At 44.2% G+C, this 20,223-nt stretch overlaps 1 protein-coding gene across 1 annotated transcript in view; it reads left to right on the top strand.

The window, feature by feature from the left end:
- LOC131892692 (mucin-2-like) overlaps nucleotides 1-19,182 on the top strand; it is a 38,152-nt gene extending 18,970 nt beyond the window's left edge. Inside the window, exons 3-21 of the mRNA XM_059242517.1 lie at nucleotides 3,523-3,672; nucleotides 3,741-3,853; nucleotides 3,926-4,007; nucleotides 4,053-4,250; nucleotides 4,480-4,638; nucleotides 4,717-5,088; nucleotides 5,133-5,315; nucleotides 5,397-5,432; nucleotides 6,077-6,298; nucleotides 6,360-6,533; nucleotides 6,982-7,155; nucleotides 9,254-9,421; nucleotides 9,606-11,198; nucleotides 14,278-14,438; nucleotides 14,562-14,742; nucleotides 14,806-16,398; nucleotides 16,775-16,924; nucleotides 17,031-17,405; nucleotides 18,310-19,182. Of these exons, the coding sequence (XP_059098500.1) occupies nucleotides 3,523-3,672; nucleotides 3,741-3,853; nucleotides 3,926-4,007; nucleotides 4,053-4,250; nucleotides 4,480-4,638; nucleotides 4,717-5,088; nucleotides 5,133-5,315; nucleotides 5,397-5,432; nucleotides 6,077-6,298; nucleotides 6,360-6,533; nucleotides 6,982-7,155; nucleotides 9,254-9,421; nucleotides 9,606-11,198; nucleotides 14,278-14,438; nucleotides 14,562-14,742; nucleotides 14,806-16,398; nucleotides 16,775-16,924; nucleotides 17,031-17,405; nucleotides 18,310-18,737 (6,512 nt within the window). The 3' untranslated portion in view covers nucleotides 18,738-19,182. The remainder of the gene's footprint in view (nucleotides 1-3,522; nucleotides 3,673-3,740; nucleotides 3,854-3,925; nucleotides 4,008-4,052; nucleotides 4,251-4,479; nucleotides 4,639-4,716; nucleotides 5,089-5,132; nucleotides 5,316-5,396; nucleotides 5,433-6,076; nucleotides 6,299-6,359; nucleotides 6,534-6,981; nucleotides 7,156-9,253; nucleotides 9,422-9,605; nucleotides 11,199-14,277; nucleotides 14,439-14,561; nucleotides 14,743-14,805; nucleotides 16,399-16,774; nucleotides 16,925-17,030; nucleotides 17,406-18,309) is intronic.
- Nucleotides 19,183-20,223: the final 1,041 nt, after the last annotated feature.

Here is a 20,223-nt window from a genome sequence, read left to right as displayed (position 1 = left end):
TTAAATGAACACAATGGTCAACAAAGATAGAACCAAGTGTATCTTCCTTCAAACAATTTTTCATCTATTAATTGGAACCAAAAAAGCAAAGATTTTCTCATGACGCGGCCTCTTTCATTGTCTTGATGACAGAACAATCAAAGCGAAAGCAATTGGTCGTTTCAATGCTTGATAAGACATCCCGTGGCCCAATTTGGATTGGTTCGGCAACATCAATCACGATTGGAAATCCACTTTTCTTGACGCACGCAACTTTTTAAGTTCTTACTTGGTGTCTAATTTGATGACATAGAAACAACTCTGGGCGTGGCTCGGCTTGAGACGAGATATATTCATGTGAAACCGAGGTGATCTGGTCAAGAATTATCTCCCGATTGAAGTGAGACCACTGAATTCGGAGAGCCAAGACTTGCTTACTTGCACTTTTGAAAAGCTTGTTTTCAGAAAGTGGGTCCCTTATCGTAGTGTTATCAGATTAGAGCATTGACATTGACTTATGATCGATCAACGCTTTTTGTGAAGCTTTGTCGACAGATTTCCTTTCCCATCTGTCCGTAATCTTGAACTTATTTTAGTACCAAACATTCTTTGTTTTAAAGGAAAATGAAAACAAAGTGTGCCATAAGATTTCTCATTAACACCATCTTCAAGATGCTCAGATGAAATGCACCCTCTTATCAAATATTTGAACCATGGAAGCGAGACAATCAAAGTTGATATTTTTCCTTGATAGATGTCGCTGTCTGCTTTTTAATACCAAAAGATGAACACAACCCATTTCATCACTCCGATACCCAAAACAAATGTCTACAATACGAAACATAACATGTAATGCATTCGAATGAGTGTGTGCATTTCCAGCGCTCGAGTAGTCCATCTCTCCTAATCTTTCGCCGAGTGTTTCTTTCCTACGAAAAATTGAGGCGTCTGCCTACGAACTTGTTTGCGATGAAGAAGTCTGATTGCTTTAGTAACGCTTCATGTGTTTTGAAACTGGAACGTTGATGGATGGTTCTTAAAGCCTTATGGGATGTATACCATATCACTGCAAGTGTAATTCCTCGTGGTGTCACAAATCCAATCCTTGGACAATGGGCTTCCTCAAATTCAGCCGCGTAACGGTCTCCCACCTAAAAACAAGCTCTTTCATGTTACATAACGCCCTTGAAAGCTGAACGAAAAGCACCTTTTTGAGGCGGCAAGAAATACAAAAATTATCTACAACCTCCAACAACGCCATGGTTCTTACCCACCACAATGAGCCACCCTAAAGCCTCGCACTGGCAATAGAAAACTATCTCGGATTTACATCATGTTCAGGGGTGGTTTTTGTCCAATGATGAACTGGTTTGGCTTTTACCATTGTCGGATATATCCAAATTCGTCCAGACAGGAGGCACTTCTTCATGCATTTTCGCCCCGTGAAGATCGGTATTTGATACCACAGGAAACTAAGTAATTGTAACGATGGGCACAAGTGGGAAAAATGGACCAAAATTACTTTATGACCCTTCCATTTACGATCCTCGAGTATCAACTTTGGACACTTCAAAAGAAGATCTAAAATTCAATGTGCTTTTCGAAGTGGGGAAATCGACGAAATTGAATCATAAATAAGCTCCACTCGAGTGAAAGACGCCATTAATTGCTGGCCATGGCTCCTCCATTCCTGAAAATGGCACACCATAAAGGATCGCCTTGGATGAGATAGAACTCCAAAAGGGGATGCATTCGCAAACTTTTTGTTCCAACTCTCCCATCAAAATTCTAACGGTTCACCGAAATCTTTGGTGTTGGCCGAATGTACCATCAAACACTCAGATGAACCACCCGAAACAATGGATATGTATTTTTACACATTCCTTTATTGTAATGAATCATCTTTTATTTAGAGAGAGTGAGCGAGAACATTCACATTTTCATGGGTTTGAAATTCTAAAACACTTTGCTGTAAGCCGTATGGAAAAAAACTCGGTTTTACGAATGGTCATTTTCCTTTTAGCACCAATCCGCTGGAGCTTCCAGTATTATTTTCTTTGCCACGTAAGTCAAGAAATAACAAAATGAAGGACTTTTCGGGGACATCTCAAATTCATGGAGTCGAAGCTCAAAACTCAAACCATCCTTTGTTAGTGATGTAAAAGGCTTAATCCTTATTTGGTAGCCTGGTTTGATGGTTGAAAAGGCTCACATCTCCCATTATAGCACTGGCATGAATGAATTCTCGAGTTCACCTTCATTATTGTAAAAAGAAGAGGTGCAACGGTCTGATTATATAAGAAACATGGCTCAAGAGAGGACTTGGATGTTCGAATTGAAAATTGAACTTGTTAGTCGTGTCACATTTTTAGACAAATTATGTCTCGATCGAATTAGGAATCTATTTCTACTGAGATGCAATATGTTTTTAATGCAGCTTAAAGAATGTGGGCGGGGCAAACAGTTTGATTTGCGGTTTCGAGACCGACGAAATGTCATTCTTAAATTGGTTCTTGATATCATTCAATCAAAAATCAATAACGTTCCCACAACCAATATCGATACTCTCGTATTTCGTAATGACTAGTTTAAATATTTGCATTAATTGTATCATCAAATCCAACTTGAAATAAATAATCGAACGTTTTTTTTTAAATCTATGCACGGAACTACTGACTATATTGTTCAAAAAGTCTACCCATCCCAAATTAAGAAGTCCATCACATCAGACTCATTTTGTTGGTTGCACGTTTTAGTAAGTAATTCGTGAATCGGAATCAAAGCGAGCGTCATTGACATGTTGGTTGTAATTGAAAGACATCTTGAAGACTTGCTTTGTTACCTTGACGGGATGAACCCATCTCACAGGCAACAGTTAGAGCGATGTTATTGTCATTCTAATTGGCCTTACCCATGTGACGAGCCTGATGCAAGTTAGGTAACAAAGTGTTGTCTAGGAAAATGGAGTGGCAGAACCTCAAGTCTCCAATGGTTATCTATTCCATTCATATGTCACCTTATCCTCTTTCATCTGAAATGCTCTTTAAACGGCCAACAAACACGTTCAAGTTTCGCATGCAATAATAATCAACTTGGATACGGCTTTGACACTATAGAAAAATGGAAGAGCAATTCTAAACTCGAATGGCTAGAATCTCTATTTCCCGGAAGGGAAGTGGTAAAATGGAAAGTGTGTCAGCAAGTCAGCTTTTGGGCATCTGTCTTTTATTGCCAGGGTGCCCATTAAATTGATGCCCTCATCTCCGTTTGTCTGCAAAGGTCTGAAATGGCTCGTGCAAAAGTGGTCAAAGTTTTGAGCTTAGCACTAAAGAGAGGGTGTTGCAAAGAATGCGCCAAGGGAAAGAATTCGATTACCTCGAACAGGAAACTATTCTCCCTCTGAAATGAAAAAATATGCCAAGGCTACTTGGGTGGTCATAACATTAAGTCATAACAAGATTTGATCTTGATTGCGTCTTCAGAGATCTGTGGGTCATTCAAGAAAATTAAAATCTAAACTCAATCATCGTTTCCCCCTTTCAGTGACCGGATTATCCTGTTACAAATGTGGAACGCTAGCAGACAGTGCCAGAAATGTGCAGGACTGTGATCCCTCCAAACGATTCCAAGTGGAACAATGTGGGATCAATGAAGCATGCGTGGTATTCAAGCGATTATACAAGAAGGGCTCAGGTGAGATTGGGCAGAGTTGGGCATCTGAAACGAACCGAATTTCAACATCAAATCTCTTGTATCAATAGCGAGTCTCCGAGGCTGTTATCCTGTCAGTGATACCTTGCCCGGTTTGAGAGGAGCTCAAATATTCCCCCAGCGGGAATGTGACTTCCAGCCCAAGCGGCGCTCTCCTGTTAAGGTAAATCTTATTAGTCGGATGCTAATAATCGATTCCATCACGCTTTTCAACTCCTCTGATACGCCTCATTAGGTCTGTATGTGTACAACGGATCTGTGTAATGACATGGAGTACGACATCCATTCGGATCGAGCCCGGCGTCTCTTCAATCAAAGTTTGCCAACGGATCCGAGATTGCAATCCACCAATCAATAGCCTGATCTCATGATTCAGCCGTCAGAGAGACAGACCTCTGGATCAACATCAGGTGGGTATTTCCAGGATCCTTTAGAAGAGGAGGAATGGAGTGGAGATACCGAGGACTTCTTATCTCTGTGGGACAGTTGGGATAAGAATGCAGATGAGGACGGAAATGGGAATGAGATTTTGAAACGGACACCTCGACAAGCCAGTCAAGGTAAGACACCCACCCGTGTATGGTTGTTCCCCTAAATATGACCTTAAACCGTAATTCTTAAATTGCACTCTCGACCACGCGTGATGAACGTTTAATGTCAGTAGGTGATATCATGCATGTCATCGCTTCTTTCCTAACCTTTTTCTTGGAATTAAGTTCCTTGTATCATATGTAGAAATTTAAATCCGTTTCATCCTTTGAAATCCATCTCTTAAACCCTTGTATAAAGCCGGTGAAGGTTTAGAATGTTACTCCTGTGGGAGCCTCTTCAACTTCTCTGCTCCCTCGTGTCCAACTTTCGACCCATTGAACCGTGGCCAGCGTCAAATTTGTCCCCCTGGTCACGGATGTCTCCTCTACACGTGGAAGAAATCCGACACGGAAATAGGTACACTCCACTTTAAACTGGTTCCACCCCACCGGACACAAGGAAACATAAGCCTCTTTTTCTCTCACCGTGGAACAGGGTCATTTAGAGAATGTTTTCCTACAGTGGCGCCATTGGGTCAGCAGCGGATGCCGGTCAGCGTGACCAAAAATTGTCAACTCCAAAGAACTCAAACTGACCCGTCATCGTCCATCCGGGCTTGCATTTGCACTTCCAACCTTTGTAACGATAATCCAAACGAGGGGTCTAAGTCCACAACGGGTAAACCGAGAGGAGCATGTTGGTGGTTGCTTACACCCAAAGCTCTAACGACTAATCCACTTCTTCAAGCTTCTTCTGTCCACCTTCTTCACCTCCTCTGCCCTTCTCTATCTCTATCGCGACAAGTTAGCCATGGTTCAACACCTCAAGAACCTACTACCTTTAAAGTGCCAGCTCGTTCCACTGCATGGTAGACTAAAAGGCTGTGGCGAAATAAATTGCATTCTTTCCAGCACTGCATGAACTGACTCAACGCTTCCGACGACAAAACCCTGGACCTTTTTTGACTCGACTTCCCGCTTCGCGCTTTATTACTGAAGCCACGACAAACTCCGAAAGCCGACCAGGCGACCGGCCCCAATCTTTAAGCAGATTGAACGACCGTTTGAGACAGTTCCCTTTCTTCCAAAATTCCGGTAAGATGTTCCCACTTCGACTCTCTTCCGTGTCTCTCTGTCTAATCTCGAAGTTTGTCTCTCCTTTGATAAAACACACAGATTCATTAAAGCGCTTGCGGAATGAGGGGATTGAAGGTATGATCAACTCAAGTTTAAATTCACTTCCGGCAGCACCCACTCTATTTGATATTAATTCAGGCTCGCCAATGGATTGCAAATGGAGTGATTTCACACAATGGTCTGGATGTTCCAAAAGCTGCAATGCTGGGATTCAAACTCGAGAACGCCACATTGTCATGTTAGCTAGGAACGGCGGCAAGCACTGTGAAGGCGAAGATAAAGAAACGCGTTTCTGTAACATCCAGCAATGTCCTCGTAAGGCTCCCATTTTAAACTTAGCAGAGGGAGAAAGATGAATCGTTCTGGTGAAGGTGTACATTGTAAATGTACATTGCAAATTATGCACGCCGGGTAGAGGGAGCTTTTGAAGGGCATCGAGCAATACACGCTAACTTTGTAATCATACCAACCCCCCAACCCACATCTCTCCCATGTACATAGACCAAACAAGCCTCTGTCTCACTCCCATCTCCTCCTACTCCTCCTTCTCCCCCATTCCTCCTCTAAACAGCATCTCTCATCACGTGAATATAAAAACCTAAATCCTCAGAGTATCGATAATTGTTGGTGAAGGGTTAGATTAATTAAGTACGCTTTCCATGGTTCCTAACCCCGATTCTCTTTGTCCCCCCCCTCAATCATCATCCCTCATAAATCAGCTACCCCAGAAGTCATTTGTCCCACGGTTAACGTCCTCGGAGCCACCTATGCCCGCTGCGATGGCGAGTACCGCATCTCCTCCGAATCAGTTGAATGGGCTCCAGATAGGCCAGTCTTCAAGCATGTCGGCAAGGATCGATACATATTTTGGAACGCAGGCGGCTTGGGCTGGTCCATCGGCAAACGGGATTATCTAACCACTGGAAGTCATTGGCACAGGAGTACGTTCAATGAAGGCTAGCGCGTGCGCTCACACCCTCTAAAATTGGAACTGTTTTCCAGGCGGTCTTGATTCCGACGAGCCTTGGCAAGGCCCCTGGGAGCGAGGGGTGGTTGTTGAGTGTGTCAAGGACAAGCCCAGTTTGTCTCGAGCCGAAAACTCTCCCGCCTCTCCGACGCTCAACCCAGACATTCTCAATGACAGGGCTAATCGAAGACCCGTCCAGTCCCTCCAAGGTTTGATTGAACAAACTACGACCTACGACCTACCGCTCTCGATTTGACAAGTAGCTGGGAATCAATCCCACCATACCTCTTGAGACTTGATCTCAAACAGAACAGACCAATTCCTTTGCCTTTGATTACCCAAGTCCTGGTTCACTAATGACGTCACTAAAACACACGTACCGTACACAAACATAGAACACTCTTCCACTTTTGCTGAAACCAGACTCACAAAATACAAGGACTGACCGAGGAAACACATTTGCTTCAATTAACACTAATTCAATAGCTTATGTCGTAATCGATCCCCAAGTTTGCTCGTTGGAATGGCGTGTTCTTTTTCGAGCTGATTCAAATTTCCCGCCGACAAACGTCAGCGTCTTGCAGTTGCACGCGGTCCATTTGACTAACCTCCTGGATATCTGACTGCCAAATACTAATATTACATTTCAACAAATAGGTCCAGTGGACTGCCTTTGGTCTAGTTATGGAGCTTGGAGTTCTTGCTCCGTTTCATGCGGCCGAGGAGTTCAGCAACGAAAACGAATGATTCTGCAAGAAGCTGAAAGTGGAGGACGATCCTGTCAAGGAGAAGCCACCGAAACCCGACCGTGCCAATCACGAGCCTGTCCAGGTCAGTGTCGATGATTCTCGAGCTCTCTCTCTCTCTCTTTCGTCCTTGATTCAAACAATTAGCTATTCACAAAGGTAGCCGTGTCAAGGGTTCAAGCAAAAAAGTGACGTTTACCGTAATGATCCTCAAGTGGTTTTGTGAGCAACAGCCAAGTGTCCGACAGCTCAGCAAGGGGTCTCCTTTGGCGCAATGTTCAGCATAACTAAAGTTCTTCGATGAGACAGACGACTCTATGACTGATATATCGACGGTTTTAATGAAAACATTGACCGTTCTTTCCAAAGAGGACTCTGGTGATAAATTCCTCAAGGAATACACATATTGAGTGAATGGATGGACACAAAAACCAATTGGATGGAATGCCCGGTCTTGCCAGGAGTCTGGCTAGAAAGCCGTTAGTTTCAGGACTTAATGAAGATGAGCATGCGGATTTAATGACCCTCGGGTCACACAATGAGTAATAACAATCTACGTACCTATTTTAGAGGCATAATCGTCTGATAAGTATTCAAGAAAACTTGCTTGCCCTTTTGAAGCTCTGGGTCAATTGCTTCGTAGAAACAACGGTGATGAACTCGACTTGACAGAAAAACAATTTACTGCTGACAACCCATCCTACCTACCAACCAACTCAGGTTTAAGAGTGTTGAACGACCCAATCTGTGGTTGCCAGACTACAATTTGTGCAACCGAGCAAGTCTTCTTTGGACTTGAGAGTTTTGAATTTCTCACATTGCCATGACAGTTCAAAGGAACAGACATTGTGGAAACAGGATTCCGTTCGAAAAGGTTGAATTCAAACGAGTTCACGCAATATTTTTGCTCGTTACGAATTTAGGCCCAAAGTACTAAGAACATGACGATCATTTCATGTGCCTGGCTGATTCTTGCAATGACAACCGTCCATTCATGACCTTAAGAACTTTATGTTATGCTTAGTTTAGGGTAGGAAAACACGAGATCATTACAGGGTGCTCGAACAGTATGCTTTAGGATGTTTCCCGTCACCTTATTGTGATTTTGAATTTCACGAAATCCATGCATTTTTAATACGTTGAATTTGTCCAAAATATGACAAACGCTGGCGAAAACGATTGGTGTTTTTTTGGTACTTGCTCCACAATTTGAAAAAAGCTTCTCATACCTTCAAAAACACCTCTTTTTGGAAAAAAAACAATATGGAATACTTTTCTCATTCCATTGTGCATGCCCTGTTCATGGTTGAGGAAATATTGCAATGTTTTAGATGAAAGTTGAATTGTGCCAGGTTCTCAAAAATTAAAAAATGTATCATATTCCTGTATGAAAATTTCACATCACAAAACATTGCCAATTACACCCACCATAACTTGATTTTTGTTACAAGTGGTTTAGAGTAGATACTACCGCTAGTTTTTTGATGTTTAGGATTGTTTTAGGAAGGTCCAACTCAAAGGTTTTGTAGTTGCAAAGTTGAGTCAAAATAAAGCACAAAATGATTGAGTGAGGATTGAGGTGGCAACATCTTATGACCAGAGAGCAAACACATACATAAGTGTTCAAAGTGACAACAAAAAATAACCAATAAAAATACTTTTGCGTCCTTTGTTGACCTGAGTCTCCAGAGCAAACAACTTTTAAGTTCAACTTTTTTCCCACCAATATGTGTTTACTCCATATTGGACTACAAACTAAGATATTTTCTATGCCATGCTCAAAGTCATTTGAATTTTTCAAACTTCCTAAGCACCCTGTATATGTCATGCAAAATCTTGTTAAGCGAGTGATGGGAACAAGCGGTAGGAAATATGGCAGAAACGTGTCAGACTCATTGCATGGTTCACGTTTGGTAGCTTGCAACCACTACCACCCAAACCACCGCCAACATCAACAACCGGCTTCTTTTCTCTTCCCTCGTTCCCTTCCAACAAAGACTAAAGTCACCAATGTGAATGGGTAACCAGACAAAAATGTTCAAATTGGGGTCATTTCAGAAAGTAATCACCAATTACCCGCCAAGGCTTTTAAGACTCAACATGATCTATGAAAATTGAACGCAAGTTGGTGGTAGTACGTTTACTTACATGCTTGTCCATAATTCGCCACTTATCTTTTGTAGTGGATTGCGAATGGTCCTCATATGGAGGTTGGTCTTCCTGCACGGCTTCTTGTGGAGGCGGCATCGAAACCAGAGAACGCACCGTGCTAACCGAGGCCAGAAATGGAGGGCGTCGTTGTATTGGACGTAATCGAGAAACACGGATTTGCAACCCTCAAAGCTGTTCAAGTAAGAGTTTACTGCTTTAAACCAATTCGCCCAACCTCCTGTATGTTCAAAGTCCCCAAGGAACCCAAACGACAATAATCGACCGCTAATGCCCACTAACCCTTTAAATAGGCCCCGCTTATCCTCATCCATAAAACCGAATATTGTATGATAAACGAATGTCTTATCAATTTGCCTCTGATAGTCGACTGTCGATGGACTGACTGGGGGAATTGGACCACGTGTACGCAGAGCTGTGGCGAAGGGTTTCAGGTTCGAATCCGGAAAACTGCCCAAGCTCCAGAATTTGGGGGCACTCCTTGCCAAGGAGAGCCCACCGAGATCCGAACTTGCAATTTGCAAGATTGCCCCACGACCACGAGTTCAACGACTACGAGTTCCACGACCGCTTCGAGTTCGACTACCTCGACCACCACAACGGAGAAAGTGGTGACAACTGATCCAAGTACGGTTGAGTCTAGTTCGATTCCAAGCACTTCCACTAGCACAATCAGGCAGGGATTTTCTCCACTTTTCGAACTCATCGCGAGCACCACCAAACCTCTCAAGGATGGGAGTTCTTCTCCTTCTACGGATATTTTCAAACTGTTAGCGTCGATTGACAGACCAATCCAGACTACACAACCGACCACTCTGACAGACATGATTAATATCACACAAAACATGACTTTTGAACCTACTGAGAGCACTTCTTCGAGGCCCAGTACTACCACTCAAGGCCTGCAATTACTGCAAAATAAAATTGATATTTTATCGTCTACACTAAGATCGACGGGAGACGACGACCTTGCGAGTGAGGCCTTCAATGATGGGCCTGGGGATAACTTGAGCTCAAACTCAGTGCAATTCCGAGAGGAATTGCAACCCGATATCATTAACGTCATTTCTGATGAGCTAGACGAAGAGCCACTTACCACGGTGGTTTCCTCATCATTCACCCCCAAACCAACAACATCAGCGACAACGATAACAACAACAACAACTACTACTACTACTATTACTACTACAACCACTACTACTACTACTACTACTACTACCACGACCACAACAACAACAACAACAACCACTACTACTACAATGACAACTAACACAACGACGGCTACAACAGTAACAACCACGGCCACAACAACGACAGCGACAACTACCTCCACGCCCACAACAACAACTACTGCCACAACGATTGTTACCACTACAGATGAACCAACAACATCAACTACAACATTCAAAGACACTACTACATTCACCCCTGAGGACATAACTTTCCCCGAAACACAAACAGAAGCCCCGCTCGCCGCAAGTGCTGCCAAATCCTCAACAGCGCCGACAATTGTAACTACCCAAGGGTCGACTGTGACCGAAGCTATGACAAATCCAACACTTATGAGCACCGATTCAACTTCAACAATAGACACCACCAAACCCACGGGTTCCTCGACCCAAAAGCTCTCACCACCAACACTGATCCCTTCATCCTCTCAAAAGCCCCCGATCTTAGATACCACATTGTCCTCGACATTTGTATCCACACGGACAACAATGGCTCAAGGGGGTTCCATTCCTGACAAATCCTTTACCAACTTTCGCATTGACGACATACTATTTGGCGACGAAACTCAAAATCTGATCCCCGAGGAACTTTTGGTCTCAAACCAAATTTCTCAACTGGCTCAGACTGTTGAGGAAAACGGTGAAAGTCTGACTACTCGATTATTACTGGAACAACAACAGACTGTTTCCATGGATCAACAGAGCGACACAACACCATCCGTTGATCTTAGTGAGTACTCACTGTAAGGGCGGCTCTTCTTCTCTGGGATTTTCCCTTGATCCCTCTTTCTTTACATTTCTTTATCAAGTTCCACCACTTCTAAGCTCTATCCTGCAATGTAATCTTGTTTCCCTATCGGTTGAAGAAACTACCAATTTCCACCATCAAACTAAAAACGTACGATATTTCATCTCAAGCCAAACAAGATATAACACGTGGGTGTGTAAATACCACAAGGTACCTTTATCCTTTGTACTCAGTCTACCTTAACTTGACATTAACAGTTGTCCCCTGATGTACTCGATAACTAGTAAGACGATCCACAGACCAACGAAGGGCCCTTCAACATAGATCCTTCTAATGACAGTGACCAAACCACAAAGTGGCTTCTTCTTCTTGTTGTCGTCATCAATGGCCTCCCAATGAAGATCTGCTAGATGATATTCTCGACCATGATCAGTGGGCGCCTAGGTTCATCTGAGTCTTCTTCCTCTGATCTGTAGTACTCGACTCTGGTTACTCCGAGGGCATTCTAATGACCCTTCCGATTGATAACCTACCACCCTCCCCTCTTCTCACCAGACAGGGTGTTTCATCTCCGAAAATCTCCAACTCATGGCACTTGATGCCTATCATTCTGACGCCCCGTTATTCATATGAGTGCATGCTAATCTTCGCACAGCTATAATGTTTTGGCACCTACCACACGCACGGAGTTAGTCGTTACTTAGGATAATCATCGGTCTTCAACTCGAAAGAAATAACGGAGCCTAAAAGTTTCATTAACCATAAAGTCAGATATACCATCCTATCCATTCATTCATTCATTTATTCCCCCCCCCCTTATCCACACCCACACATCCGGTACCCACATTCTCTCTCCTGAATCATTTTCAGACAGAGACTCTTCTTCGTCATCATCATCATCGTCATCATCGTCCAATTCTGCGGCCTCCGATCGAAACTCTCGCGTTTCTGATCAGCGTCGTCGAACCGATTGTGAATGGTCAGACTATGGGGAGTGGTCCAAGTGTTCCAAGCCTTGCGGGGTGGGAACACAGACCCGTAGTCGGACCAAAACCCAAGAGGCTCGCAATGGAGGCCGCAGATGTCGAGGTCGCAGCTTCGATACTCGCATCTGCAACCGTCAAGAGTGCGGCGCAGGTCGGTCTCTCCTAGATCCTAAATTGCTCGAGTTAGAGCAATATAAACACAGAGCTTCACCAATAGACCACTTTTAAAAGTACTGTAGATAGCATTACGTTAAACGATATCTTATCGTAACATCACTCAACAAACCTAAACTCTCCTGTTTGATATCGACTGACTTTTCTGTATGGTTTCATAAACCAACACCTCTTTTTTCGAACTCTTTGTTTAATACCCGTCACTAAATGCAAGTAAAAGTGTAATATAATCTTGACGACTCTGACTGCAACAATGAACGCAATGTTTTTCCACCCTCATTTTGTGGGTCTTCCAGGATGTAACAAGCCCAAGTTCTACTATTGTTCATTCGAGTTCATTAATGCAGTTCTCAAACACATCCAGTTTCGCACCCGTAGACCATTGGACCGTCATTTCGTGTTCATTCAGACTCCGCACATTGTAAAGATTGGATCTAGTAGTCCATTGGCTTTGCTCTAATCTTCTAACCAAAGCCCGCCGGACACATCAAAAGTCAAAACCAAACAGAACCATATTGACCTGGGAGCTCGTTGTTTGTTTCCCGACAGTTCCCATGACCAACCCAACGCCATGGAAGTGATTATGATTGGAAATTGACTTTTTATTGCATTTGACCCGAGATCAGCCAGGCCTGAACTTCTCAAGAATGGACTGTTTTACTAGGCACCTTTGGGAAGAAAACCCAGGCCAGCGTGAGCAATGTCAAAGACAAAACGCAGTTGGTTCTTTATGAGGCATTCCCGCTGAATATAGGCGCACGCATTATTTATTGAGCTCCTCTCCCCCTGAAACATGCATGTAAGCCAACTTGGTTACACCTTTTGAACTTCCATCATAAATTTGCGCCACAAGCATTTTCTTTTCTATTTCAATTTTGTGATAAATGATTGTTCAGGGCATTGGCTTCTACCTACTGTACACTGGGTCGAGGAGAGCTTGGCGAAAGAAGTGCTGTTTGGATAATTTCAAGCCAATTTAACCCCCTCCCTTCGAGTCCACTCACCCAACGACCCTCTTTACTAGCATACATTGTACAACTGCTCTCGAAATCGCCGAGGAAAAAATATCCCCTCAGGCAATTCAAGTTTCTAGGACCCATTTCTGAGGTGGACGAACTAGTTCAATGGGTGGGCTTATGATCCCTTAAGAAGACGGAGAGACTATGATGGCGTTAAATGTTGAGGAAAAGTATACATTAAAGGTGCCTAAGATTGAGAGCAACTGTTTGTGGTCCTTGTTGAGCGTGCAAGAAACGAGTGATTAAAAATACCACTTGAACAATGAGGGATTACCCTCTGTACGTACTCCCTTCATTCAACACTTACGATAAAGGGTTGGTGACCGAGCGACCGATCGTTTTTTTCCACCATAACGCCTGTCTTGAACTGTTCTCTGGAAACCATGTACACTTTGAGAGGATAAAAAAGGTTTTTGAGTTCTTCGGGAAACTTTCGCATGTTCTTAAAAAGTTTCTCCCTGGCTCATAATTGATTGATGACACTGCAAATTCATGGCTGAAAGACACATCGGACGTTCACTACCAGGTTCAAACAAAAGACCTCAAGTCGCTCAATAAGAAGCCAGGCCCTAAGGAATGCTAAAAGAAACTCTCCCCTCTCTTCCTCTTCTGCTCTTGCTCTTCATCTCTCGTTCTATTTTCTATAAAAAGGTAGTCAAATAGAATTGCTGGAAGCTAATGAGGATTCTTCGTTGGCTTTTGTTCTACCCTCAACCCATCATCTGGTTCTTCCACTTCTCTGTTCTTGGTGGCTAAACACTAAATGGTGTGGCATGATACGAACTCTTTTGAGAGCTGGCCATCGCCCAGCATATCATCATGCTCATGAATCATCGTCATTTTTCATGGACAGGAATGTTGAAAACTGTCTTCCATTTTCAGAACAATGTTGCGATCGGGTTGTGGTGCGAGCCACGGGTCAAGCTAGAACGGATCAAAGCGTGTACTTAGGCACTTACCGATGGATCTCCAACTACAATGGGCATGTGGCTTATGAGTTGGAAGGCAGCGAACAACTCTATATGTATTACTATGCCAGTCCTGTAAGTTGCTAGCTTTGGAATGGTGGTATTTTTAGATCCAGACAAGAACCTGCTTGGGGTTCAATATTTGAGGGGGGTAATGCTGCCATTTCTCTAGGGAAAACATTTTTTTCTTCATTTCAGGATGACCAGTTGGAGCTGTGGGTGATGGGACCCGAGCTAGGAGAGTTTATTGCGGGTATTCGGAGCGAAAACGGATCCCCGTGTGTCCATGATAACAGTCTTCAGTGGCTTTATGCCTCAAGAGCCTCTGTTTGGAAAGCCGATGATCGATCTCTCACGGTCAAATGCTTCCAAGAGGAAGGTGAGTCCCTTGAGACGTATGAGAACCATTGAAGATGGAACTAAATCCCACTTCTCCTTGCAGACACCCAAGATACACCAGTTTTCGGTCAACGCACCACGACTCCCTTGCCCTTGAGAAAAACTGAGAAACCAAGTTCCAGCTTTACAACCAGGCCGCCCAAGATTGATTGTGAGTGGTCACAATATGGACCGTGGAGCACGTGTTCCCGTCCCTGCAATCGAGGAGTCCAGTCCCGATTCCGGGTCATCCAGACACCAGCCAAAAATGGGGGCGTGCAATGTCCCGGGTCGAGAGAGCAATCTCGGAGCTGCAATCCCCAACCTTGTCCATTACCCCAAAGAACATCAACCACAACCACAACCACTAGAGCGCCCACTAGGGCGTCGACGAGGGCACCCACCAGAACGCCCACAAGGACGCCCACAAGGAGACCTCAGGAGCCTTCAAATACTGCTGTGGCCACTCAAAGACCAGCTAATGCTAGAGTAAAGTGTTTCACCTGTGGCAGCTTGTTCTCCACTGATTCGCCGGATTGTGTAGCGTTCAATAACTTGGACACCCAGCAACAGAAGACTTGCGATGTAGGGGAGGCGTGCTTGTGGTATTCCTACCAAAAGTCGTCCAATGAGATCGCCATCATTCGGGAGTGTTTCTCCTCCAGCGTGCTTCTCGGGGATATCACGGATCCGATTATACCCCAACGACAATGCGTCCCCAAGTCAGTAGAGGGAGATTCTGTAACTGCTTGCATTTGTACTGACGACTTCTGCAATGGCATGGATGGTAGTGGACTGGGAGTGACCAGAACTACACCCAGGCCAAGTTTCAATGACAGAACCACAAGCCGATCCCCATTGATATCTAGTACATCTACGAGGCCAACCAGGCCTACAAGACCAACCAGGCCAACCAGGCCAACTAGGCCACCGCCAACGCGAGCTCAACGACCTACTTTGGCTCCAGTCACAATTCCACCCCGGCCTAAGGACCCGAATCGACGGGTCCTTTGCCATCAATGTGGGTCCTTGTTCAGTGGGTCCAATAATCCTGATTGTACCAGTTTTGATCCGGCCAATGTGAAGCAGCAGGACTACTGTGCAGCCGGTGAAGCTTGTCTGTACTACACATGGGAGAAGTCTGCCTTTGAGACGTCCGTCATCCGAGAGTGCTTCGCCCCCACCATCCTCTTGGGACCCATCACAAACCCCTTAAGGGCTAGCTCTACTTGCGTTCCCCAAGACATATCCGAAAACCAATCTTCTAGTATTATGGCTTGCGTTTGTGACACGGACCTATGTAATTCAGTCTCCGGGGGCATTCAAGCAACATCTGCGGGATCATTCCCAGGGATTGACGACTCTTCTAGGGAAGAGCCGAAAACGTCCGACAAAAGTACATTGACCTTATCTGATGAAGAGATTGGAATTTTGGGCGGATTAACAAGCCTTCAAGATCAGCAACAGTTTGAGCAGACACCACGACCTGCTAGGCCTGTCACAAGAAGGCCAACCACCACCACCACACGACAGCCTTTTCGGAGAGATCCCCAAACCACCAGAAGGCCACCTCCCACCAGAAGGCCACAGCCCAGCAGAAGGCCGCAAACCACCAGGAGACCACCTGTTCAGCCCGGACCAGTCTCTAGTGTTGGAGGTAAGACGCAGTTTGTATTCTATGATTAAGAAGCTTCGTTTGAATGTTTTGGAATCTCGTACTTGAGTGCATAAACGGATTGATGGCTAACGGTCTAATGGTCTGTTTAAAGACTGTAATATAATAAAAATAATTGAGTATAATGTATTTTTGTGCAACTTTTGTTCGTTTTTTCCTCTTGCGACTTTAACAGTCTTAGAGTTGATTCATTTTCCTAATCATTCATTTCAATGAGCAACATGTTAGGGTAAAATGTTAGTCTTTTGCACTCGGCCGAATGAAACTATCAAATAATTCATGAGCCCGAAGACCATCCCAGCCTCTGGTTTTTCAACAGCATTTCTCATCTCTGCACATCTATTTTTCATCTTTGCAGGTGCTCTTCAGTGTTTCAGTTGTGGCAGCCTTTTTAATCCCGACAAGAAATGTGACAAATTCGATCCTACGGACCCATCACTTATCCAAACATGCAAAGCCGGAGAGGCTTGTCTCATGTACTCTTGGGAGAAATCGACTGGAGAACGAGGTAAGAAACCATTTTTCCCGATAATCTGTCAAGTTTCAAGAGAAAAGCAATTCCCTTTGAATTATGAGTTCCCTCGGCATCAACCCAATTTCGTCGATCTTTTTAGCTACTGCCAGAGAATGCTTCTCAACCACGATTCTTCTGGGCCCCATCAGTAACCCCTTATTACCCACCCAATCCTGCGCTGTCCGCGACATCTCCGAACCAGGTCAATCCGGAATCCAAGCATGTCTCTGTACGACCAACTTGTGTAACAGCAAGGATGGAGGTCGAGGTGCCCCATCAGCGGCAATCCAGGAAATTCCACCCAGTCCAATAGAGACCATAAGGAACGACCCAGTGAGGACACGCCCAACGCCACGTCCGAGACCACGTCCGGCGCCACCTTCAAATTTTTCTCCAAGACCAAACCCAAACGTTCAGACCATTCCTATTCCTGAGCCGCAAGTGGGTCGACCGCCAAGCTTCGACGATCCTTTTGGTAAGTTCTGGGGGAGCAATGGGATCGAGATTTTGATGTTGGAATGGTGAAGTTTGTTGGAAGGGTGTTTGGTTCAAGTTTTCTGCGATTGTATTTCCATGAAAGACTACTACAAGGATGTGGATTGAGGAGTAGATACGATTGAAATAACAATCCTATTTAGGTGCGTGAGTGATTTTGACTTTCAAGTCTTAATTCCTTAGCCGGTTAAGTGGATGCAAAAAGTTTTAGAGTTTAAGTCAGCAAAGGAATAGTTCGTCAAGCTTCCTTGCTTTTTCCGTTGAAAAGTTTTTTTTTCTTTTCAAACCTGGGCCTCATCCATGAAATCTTAAGAAAATGACACATTCTAAGTTAAACCACCCTGTCAAACTAGGCTGCAAATCTAAATTTGCGCCCTTTTCAAAAGTCGATTGTTCCTTCTCCATAGTTCCTAGTCCCACTTTTGGTATAACCACAGATACATAAGCTTTTGACAATATACCTTTGAACGAACTCCTTCGCAATTAAATGATATAAAAATGACCTGCCTTTAATTGAAGGGATCTATATTCCATATTTTTTTAATTTGATCCAAAAAGTGACCAAAAGTAGGCCGATTTGGCGGGAAGCTCGTTCACAGTCCGTATTTCTAAAAGTTTGTGATATTAAAAAAAACCTCTTTATTGCGAGATCTTTCTCATTGGATCACAGGTTTGTTTTTACAATGTTACAATATGTATATATTTATTTCGTCCCATTCTGGGTTCTGGGGCCGCCATTCGAGACGATGATCCACTAGAAAGGGGGGGGGGACCTGGGGTCGAACCCATGAACCCGAGCTTCGCTCGGTCGCGCGTTAACCAACTGCCCTAGAACCATCTCCCTTGATATGGTATAACGCTAACATATATGGTGTTATTTTCAGCCCAAAGCTCCCCCTGTCCTGAAAGTTTCCAAAGATTGGCCACCGGTTGCTACTTCTTCTCCCGCACGAGGATGGGTTGGATCGAGGCCAAAAAAGAGTGCGAATTCATGAGCCCCAGGGCCTCTTTGATTGCATTGGAAACTCCCGGAGAGCGGGACGCTCTGATGGCGGAAATCGCCACTTTTGGCCGCTCTCGGTACGAGTTCTGGACAGCTGGCAACGACATTGATCGCGAGGATGAATGGGTGTGGTCCGGAACTCGAGGACGGAAGGTGCCCGAATTCGGGTGGATTGACCCGCCCATGACATCTGCCGAAGAGAATTGTCTCACGTGGAGTTTGACGAGCTCTCGCCGCAATGGACGAATGAATGAAGGCTGGCATTCGGATTCATGTTGCAACAACATCAGATTCATCTGCGAGGCGTGAAGTGTCCTCGCCATTTGCGTCAAAGGTTGTGCCTGGAATCCTTGTCCACAACAGTGTTCGTGAACATGCTCAACTCCATGTGATACTCTCCGTTTGAAGGCCGCCCAATGTGAGTGGCCTTGAACTTTGCAAATCATCACCAGAGGGGATGACAAATCCATCCTTAGGATCGGACCATATGTACACCCCCTACCCCACCCCCTTGCCCAAGATGAAACAATCCTAATCAAATTCCCTTCGTAAACTCGTGCATGGGTTATGCCCGATTTTGTGCCTAACCCGATTCTTGCAATTAACGGATACACAAAGGCATTAACCGCTCCGTTGCCCCGATTTTGATGCTCCTCTACGTGCCAATCATGCCTAGAAATCTCTGTGTTTTATTGTTGTGTGTCAATTTGTGTTAAATATTCTATGACAAAAAATGAATATATCCCATTCCAAAGCCCTGACCCTCATTTTCATATTGGCCCTCAGTCTGCTAAAGGCAACAAGTTAGGCTTGTCCGTGGAACCAGCGCCAAATGTGCCAAGGAGCAATATCGGGAATGCTGTGAGCGTTATTGTCGTTCAGCGACCTCAGATGTCCTCTTGGAACAGAAATGGAACAACTCTTCAATTGCCCAACAAGGTCAGTTGTTGGCCACCAATTCTGGAACGAGTGTTTATCATGTCTAAAGGAACAAGGCAAGAGAAATGGAAAAGGGAACAAGCACAGAAATAGACACTGAATGTCGAGTACAACAGACTGATAAAATTGGAACTACCCAGAAAGGGGAAAGTGACGTAATGGAAAATTCCCTTTGATGGAAGAAGACCTGTTTACCGAACGCTTGGAATTAATTCACCTCCCCCCTGGCCTAAATTAATGTAAAAGAGCCCTGCCATTCCGTGACTGGTAATTCTCCGAGTTGATAATGAAAAAGGAAAAGCTTTGAGGCTTTGAAGGCACATTGCCAACTTTCAGTATCCCTTTTGAAGGAAGGTGAGAAAGAGAGAACCAAACCTAGGAAAATGAGGTCGTTTCTCTCAAGGAATAAAACACAAGCTCCCAAAGCAATTGTCGATCCACTAGAAAGCCTTCAAGGACAATATCATCAGAGCGAACAAGATAATTTGAGTGGATTCTTCTGTCACCTCTTCGAGGGTGAGTGCAGCTTCTTTTGGATTAGCATTGCCTTAAAGGCACAGTCATTTCCCTTTGTAAACAGTTGGTTCCATGATAATTCATAGCATTTCATCATATAGCTGTATGTTATTATTGTAATAAAAGTAAACGAGTAGCATTGAAAAAAAAGGACAAGGTTTAGAGGGAATAAGAAATCAAGTGTCACTCAAAATGCTGTCGAAAGGACGGGTGCGGAAGAGCATTCTTAAATTTTCTTTATAATAGGTTCTTCTTGATATGATCAGATTTCCTGAAAATTATCCTTTCAAAGTGGTCTTCAGTTTAAGCGATCAGTAACCTGCAAGTATCAGTTTGACCT

Source organism: Tigriopus californicus, chromosome 2 (genome assembly GCF_007210705.1).
Source record: "Tigriopus californicus strain San Diego chromosome 2, Tcal_SD_v2.1, whole genome shotgun sequence".
NCBI lineage: Eukaryota > Metazoa > Arthropoda > Copepoda > Harpacticoida > Harpacticidae > Tigriopus > Tigriopus californicus.
This window is presented reverse-complemented; position numbering and strand designations above follow the sequence as displayed.